The sequence below is a fragment of the Sinocyclocheilus grahami genome, unplaced genomic scaffold (assembly GCF_001515645.1).
Source record: "Sinocyclocheilus grahami isolate Dianchi unplaced genomic scaffold, SAMN03320097.WGS_v1.1 scaffold54.1, whole genome shotgun sequence".
NCBI lineage: Eukaryota > Metazoa > Chordata > Actinopteri > Cypriniformes > Cyprinidae > Sinocyclocheilus > Sinocyclocheilus grahami.
Genome location: NW_015505233.1, coordinates 5,481,501 through 5,489,581, shown reverse-complemented (window position 1 = coordinate 5,489,581; position 8,081 = coordinate 5,481,501). Strand labels below are relative to the sequence as shown.

The window sequence follows — 8,081 nt, the reverse complement described above, 5'->3', positions numbered from 1 at the left end:
TGTGTCTCTTCCTATGGAACATGCAGTGAGAGGGGGAGGCCTCTCCACATGCCATTAGGTCGTAAAATCTATCTGGCGTCAGGGTTGCCATGGTAACCAGGGTCCTGGGCCTCGTTCACAGACAACTTGGGGTGTTACGCATTTCGGGGGAAAGGTCCATAGGTCCTCATATGGTTTGTTAACTGAGGGATGTTACAGAGTATTTGTTAAATCTAGCTAACAAAATATATATTGTGTGTTTGATTGGTCCAGACGCTACATGATACTCTTATCACCAAAATACAGTACTTTTATTTTCTCCAACCTTGAAATGAAATACAATTTAGCTGTTGTTTTGCAAAACATGTGCTCCTCCTTCAGTGTGACCTTGACAAGATCCTCTTTCAACCCAGCTCCTCTAAACACCTGCGATGCTAGGAACAAACTCCCATAACCTCGCCTCTGCCTGTTTTACCTCTGCACTTCAAAACATTTTTATTAATTAACCTTATTAGTATGCATGTTCTCATAACCATCCCCTAAGCTGGAACTATCTGACCTCTACGTAACTTAGACACTTTGTCCCAGAAAGCCAACTCCTCCCCACAGGTCACACATTCACAATTTAATAACTCAACCACAAAGCACTTCCTTGAATTTAAATTCATTGCCACACATTTCCAAATTTCTCTTCCTTATTCTCTTTCTATTCCTCTTTCTCCTCCTGCATTTGGTTTCTCTTAATTTAACTTGCAATACACAATTCATTTGAATAAACATACAACCAGTAACGGTAATATAGAGTAAACCCTTGACAGTTTTGTAAACATTTGCTTTGGCTTACACTATTTACTTTGCATTCTTTGCCCAAAGCATAGTGAACACAAAAAACAGACACATCCATAAACACCGGCACACCGAAACCAAGCTGTCATTAAAGAGTGAAACGTCTTTGTAATTCAAAATACAAGAACACAGTCTTCTGTGCCACAAACAGAGGGGTATTGAGGTTGTTTGGGTGATTTATTCAGTCAAGGGCAGATATTAAAAGATCTTTGAGGGCTGATCAGGTCTCTCAAAACATATAATTTAAAGTTATTACCTCATTATACTCATTCACCCTGTGCTGGTATACTTTAGTCTGTACATGTTGTTAATAAGATTAAATTCTGATATTTAACCTCCTTAATATGCATTGAGAACAGTAATCGTGTATTTTTATACATGTGATGAAGTGAAGTGTGTAATCAGTGCATTAACTGGTTGAAAACACTGCTGGAATACTCCAGAGTCTTGCACTTAAAACCACATCAAAACACCACCTGCCATCTAAACGCACTAATAGAAGCTTGACTAACATTCACACAAATGCGATTGCAAGGTATAGTTGCCGTTTGTTTGCACTGCTTTAGAAGAGTCTATAACAGATGGAAAAGTGAAACAAACAGATGACTAGAAGACAGAGCCAAGCCAACATACCTGAAAAGTACTGAAACTTTCCCCAAACATACACTTTCACTTGTGGTCTTCCACAACAAGGGGGACCTACTAATGTCTTCTATGATATGATGACACTGGAATGAAGGATATTGAGGATGTATGTAGTTAAAACACCTAGGCACATACTACTATCCACAGTAATTTGTATAGTGTCCTATTTCAGAGTGACATCTAAAATGCTCAAGTGTGCTAGTGCTTGTTAAACTTATATTTCATGTGTTTAACATGTGTTTTCTTACTAAATAAACATAAAGCGAAATAAATGGATATTAGTTTGTTATGTTTTATCTATATCTAGTGTATTCAGATATAGAATAGATATGTATTTTCATGACCTGTCTAGACCTAGGGGGAAAAAACACTTAAAATTCTGTTAAATCCGGCGGTTTCATTACCATTTATTTAATTTATTTGACCAAGTAGCATATTTACCATAATTAATTTTACCAAAGTATTTTGAGTATTTGTCAAGACAAGTGTAACCAGTAGCTACAAATACAGAGAAAGCAGATCAACAGGGAAAGCTACCATTTGGCCAACATTTCCCGTATCTTCGGTGTAAACATCAAACATCAGCCTGGGAGTAAAGTCTCATCGAAATGAGTCACTTTTCAGTTGCGCAAAAGGAGAAGAGACGCCGAGCAACCCAACCCAAAACACAAACATGGTCAAACAAGTGGTAACAACAATATGTTTTGTTCTTTTTCATTGCATTATAAGTTACTGGGCGTTTACGTCCTCTTGTAGCATCCACTCATCCACAAAAATCATAATTCCAGCCGTCGCCAGGTATTTTGGCACCAAAGGTCGCTATGAAGAGGTCAACGCGTACTTAATCGACGATATTTTGGCCATAAACAACTCCCTCGTGACGCTGCCTTCCTCGAAATGCAGCGAAATTCATTTGACGGCTATAATCCGGCACGGGACGAGGTACCCGACCATTAAAAACATTCAGAAGATGCGCGAATTTTATGATCTTGTCGTGCGTGATGCGACCGGCAACTTGAACTGTTTGTCAGAGATAAAGTCGCAGTGGAAGATGTGGTACACGGATGATATGGACGGGCGACTGGTGGACAAGGGCCGTGAGGATCACAGGCACCTGGCGCAGAGACTCATCAAATGGTTCCCTTCTTTGCTGACCGAGGAAAATGTGCGTCACGGACGCGTGAAACTGATCACCAGCTCCAAGCACAGGTGTGTGAACAGTACCATCGCTTTCAGAGAGGGACTAATGGAAGGACTCAGAATAGAAGGTAATGCATGAGCACCCAGCCCTGCAGTTAACCGCAAGCACTGAATCATCTGCATTAAATAATTGTTTTCCAGCATGAACATGTGCTTAACCCTTTGATGCACAAGCTATGCAAACCTCTTCTAATGCACAACATGGGTCTAAAATGACCCGTATTCATTTCCTATGTTATTTCATACTTCGCCGGGCGTTTTTTGTTATATCTTTTGAAATCGGTTTATTTCAGCTTTTAATATTCCCTGATCTATGAATTCTGTGATCCATGAATATTCCAATTATATTTTTTCAATGACCACAAATTAATATTAAATTTTTTTTGCTAGGTTTTGTGTTACTACATCAAGTTTAGATGCATTGGTCAAAAATGACCCATCTATGCAAGCGTGATAAAACAAAAGAATAAAAACTTTTTTTTTTAAATTAGTACTTTAGCAATTATTTAGACCAGGGATCCTCAAATCTGGCCCACGAGATCCACTTTCCTGCAGAGTTTAGCTCTAACAGCGCATTGGCCCTCCAGGGCAAGATTTGAGGAACCCTGATTTAGACCAACACATTTAAAGGTGCAGTAGGAGATCTTGGAAAATGCTAACTTTAGCCTGATAGCACTGAAAGCCAACGTCCCACCCTCCCTGCAATCGCCGTCCAAAGCCACGCCCCCTGAACGCATATCAGCTCACAAGATCAGAATACCAGAGACAACATTACTACAATAGGCTACATCAGCGGTTCCCAATTCCAGTCCAGCTGTGTGCTTAGGGTCATTGTCTTGTTGGAAGGTAAACCTTCGGCCCAGTCTGAGGTCCTGAGCACTCTGGAGAAGGTTTTCATCCAGGATATCCCTGTACTTGGCCACATTCATCTTTCCCTCGATTGCAACCAGTTTCCTGTCCCTGCAGCTGAAAAACACCCCCACAGCATGATGCTGCCACCACCATGCTTCACTGTTGGGACTGTATTGGACAGGTGATGAGCAGTGCCTGGTTTTCTCCACACATACCGCTTAGAATTAAGGCCAAAAAGTTCACACTTCTCTAGTAAGTTTCGTCTGTGTGTGAAGACAGTAGCGCAAATCCGTGAATGAATGTTCCAAAGTGAAAAGCTTCAACGGAATAATGTTGAATGGAATTGAATTAAAGTTGAATAAACTTCAACTTTACTGTTCAGTGCCCTGATGTCAGACTCATTTTGGATAATAAAGTTTATTATTCAATTGTTAATGCCTCCATCACTACATATCTTCGTCACGTCATTATAAATGTTTGATCACATTTGAGCGATCATTGCAAATATTCTGTTTATGTATATACTGTATTCTATATATAGTACCAGTCAAATGTTTGGACACACGAATGGGAAAGTGTCCAAACTTTTGACTGGTACTGTACTATAATATACACAAAGAATATTGGCCGATATATCGAACTCACATGAACGCCACCACAAAGTCATTATTACGAGTGGGAAATTTTCTTTAAGCCCCGAGTTTCCGAGTTGGGGGCGTTTAGTTGTAGTTTAGTTGTCCTATAAACTTAAATTGGTCATGTTCTTGTTACACAGCTGAAATCCAAGTAAAAAAATGCAGACCCTGTTGTATTTTCTTGTAATTTATTAAAAGAAGGTACACCGCCATCTTGTGCCGACTAAACTGACATGAACGCACCTGACGTCGTAATTACGACTTACGACAAAATTTTATATTTTTTTGATAATTATTGATCTAGAGCAGGGGTGGCGAACGTCGGTCCTGGAGAGCCGCAGCCCTGCAGAGTTTTGCTTCAACCCTAATCAAACACACCTGAACAAGCTAATCAAGGTCTGAAGGGTTACTAGAAAGCTACAGGCAGGTGAGTTTTAATTAGGGTTGGAGCTGTACTCTGCAGGGCTGCGGCTCTCCAGGACTGGAGTTCGCCACGGCTGATCTAGAGAGTCCAGAGAATTGTGCTGCAGTGATTTGACCGAGATTGAACGAAAAACCTAGGACTAGTTTGCAAAAGTAAGTTTTTAACACAATTGAGAATAATTAATGAACGATTTGATTGACAGCAGTGGTTCTTGAGGCAAAGTTTCTCAGCATGAGGAGGTCTATCAAATGGTATGAAGATTGAGTATATGGGTGAAAAATTGTGCAATATACAATTATTTATGTACTTGAAAAATGCAATTTCGCCCCCTAGTGGCCGATTTGTTTTGATTTCAAAATTCTTACAGACCTTAAGGGCCATGGGTCAAACATGCCCACTGAGTTTTGTTCCGATCAGCCTCCGTTAACCTTGTCTAATAGGTGTTCAAATTTCATTGGTCGATGGCAGCCATGTTTTTTTAGATATGCCAATGTCCTCATAGACACTTATGGCACATTGGACAAAGATACTGCATACCACTTTTCAAGTCAATTGGACTAACGCTTGCGTAGTTATAGCCATTTTTATGTTTTTTTCCATCTTATAGCGCCACCAAGGGGTAGAGCTGCGCAACTTTTTTTTTTATTTGACCAAAGATTGAGCTCTTACACATGCGGACTGAGTTTGGTGAAGATATCTCATTCCGTTCATGAGTTATAGCCATTTTAGTAAAATTGGCCCTGCCCCTTATGAACGTTTTGGCGTCCCTATGCGACGGTGAGTCGAAATTTCAACTTTTTTTTTGATAATTATTGATTTTCACTGTCCAGAGAATATTTATGCAGTAGTTTGGTTCCGATTGACCGAAAAACCTAGGACTAGTTCGCAAAAGTAGGTTTAGAATTTACTTCAAAATGGCGGGAAAACCGGACTTCGTAGAGAGAATCTGACCCAAGGATTCCAAAAGTATAAAACTTTTGAGTCTACGACAAACGATCTAGGAGATATGAGTGATTTCATGTTTTTGTTCGCTGTAGCTCCCCCTATTGGCCGATTGGTGTGAGTCTTTGTCAAGTTCTCCCCAAATTGAGCTCTACCATCTGGCCAATTTTCAAGTCTCTAGGCCTTACAGTTTGGTCTGCACAATCAGTTTTACGACGGAAAAATAATAATAAAAATCCTTACAATTACAATAGGGTTTCAGCACTACGTGCTTGAACCCCTAATAATTCATTACATTTATATAGCGCTTTTCTAAGCAACTCAAAGCGCTTTACATTATGGGGGGGGGGGTATCTCCTCATCCACCACCAGTGTGCAGCATCCACCTGCCTGGATGATGCAACGGCAGCCAGAACACCCACCACACACCAGCTTACTGGTGGAGAGGAGACAGTGTGATGAAGCTAATCAGTAGATATGGGGATGGGTAGGAGGCCCTGATGGTCAGAGGGCAATGGGAAAATTTGGCCAGGATGCCGATAGTCACACCTCTACTTATATACTTGTAATATATCGTCACATGTCAGACAGAAATCTTGTATGTGCAAAACTGTTACTTTTCAGGAACACTGACAGACATAAAGGGCGACCAATAGCATTGATATTGGACAAAAAATAAAAATGATGGACTATGGAGATACAAGGTTTTCACCTGACAGCGACAATATATACTTGTATATAATAACGTTTAGTTACGAATATTTTATTGACCTAGCTAACTATAGAATGCCAATCCTGCCATAATTAGAAATAAATAAAGAAATGTACAAAGAAATGTAAAAAAGCAAAAATAAATAATTATTTATAGTTTTATTTCCTTATTTTTTCCAAATTTTTTCTTTTATTTATTTACACTTTTATTTATTTTCACATTTATTTATTTATACATTTCTTTGTCCGTAGGGTAATGAGGAGGGCGTGTTTTACCTCAGGAATAGCAATCGAGCCAGAGTAGGTGAGGGGTAAGCTTTGAGGCCACAGTGACACCTTGTGGTGCCCAAACGAAGTACAAAAAGTGTAAGCCTTCATGATGCGCCTGTTGATAGTGTGGGATGAATGATTTCGATGGGCAAAGATGGCCAAAATCTTATTTACATTTCAAGTGGGGGGTTGTTTCGGCTGGGAAGTGTGCAATCTGTGATCGAGTGCATTTGCTGAAGATCGTTAAAGCCTGCAATCGCTTTCTTATGCACGCTGTTTTTTTAGGTTTCACTTTCAACGCATACAACGCATGTTTCCAAGATTCGGGATAGAAGGAGGCATCAGTTACTGGAGAAGATTTGTCGCCTCGCGCCACTTCCCGTCATGGGTTCTCTTGGTGTAGACACGGCTTTAGATACGGATTAATCGGCTGATTAATCACACGTATTAGGCTGGAAATATAGATTTAGATCAAACAAAAGGTGTCCATGGGAACGGAGCTAGTGAAACACAGACGCCATGCATTATATAAAACATGTTTAATAGGCTATTTGCGACTGTATGCGGCTATGCAGTGGAGATGCGTTCACTGTCAAATATCATTCAGCATTCATTTTGAAATGTTGTCCAAAAATAGTTTTTCATTTAATTAATAAGTTAACAATGAAAAGTAAAATGGTTTCGTTTTTTCTGCAGTCGAAGAAAGTATAGCCTAAAATATGTCCGTGATTTCTCTCAATTTAAAGATCATCAAGAATTATTTTTTCGGATCTGCAGGCTAATAAAAGTTAAGAAAATTAGCCTATAGAGCTATAGCCTACAGACTAATTTCATTTTGTTATGAAGAATTTTAAATCAACTTCATAACAAATAGGCTAGGCTAATGAATTTTCGTCATAAGCAATATACGAACATAACGAATACCTTAGCTATTCTATAACGACGTTTTCATTTAAAAAAATCATAAAGGCCCGTTCACACCAAGCGCGATAACTATAGAGATAACGATATAGTTATAAAAATCGTTCTCAATATTAAAGAATAGCATAGTTCACACCACAAATATAACGATAACGATACAAAGGAACGATATCGTTGTGATCACTTTCAAAACGATTTTTTTCCAGCTGATGAACGATAAAACACTGACAGCCAATCAGAATCAATCCTGCTGTAACGAGCTCAAGAATTTAAAGCGGCAGACGAGCGTGCGCTTAGAATAAACAGACGATATCGTTCGCTGGTGTGGACGCTAATATCGTTATCTTTATAGTTATCGTTCTTGGTGTGAACAGGGCTTAAATCACGAATATGACGAAATAAAATTTTATATATATATATATATATAGTGATACAAAAATGATTTTTTTTTAAAGTAAGAAAGGAAAAATTAAAATAAGGATTTGTGATGATCAAAAACAAGTTAATTGAGGAATTCCTGGAATACTGAATGATGAAATTAATTTCTTGCAAAGATATAGAAAAAATAAACTCAGTCGGGTCACTTTAGACCAGTGTTTCTCAACCCTGGTCCTGAGCGCCCCCCCCCCCCCCCCCCCGCCGCGCCCCCCAGCCGC

General features: G+C 39.3%; 1 protein-coding gene across 1 annotated transcript in view; it reads left to right on the top strand.

Annotated features, from left to right (window-relative positions):
• The first annotated feature begins 2,014 nt into the window (after positions 1-2,014).
• The window catches only part of minpp1a (multiple inositol-polyphosphate phosphatase 1a), a 28,170-nt gene continuing 22,103 nt past the window's right edge, over positions 2,015-8,081 (top strand). Inside the window, exon 1 of the mRNA XM_016269816.1 lies at positions 2,015-2,738. Coding sequence (XP_016125302.1) covers positions 2,144-2,738 — 595 coding nt within the window. The 5' untranslated portion in view covers positions 2,015-2,143. The remainder of the gene's footprint in view (positions 2,739-8,081) is intronic.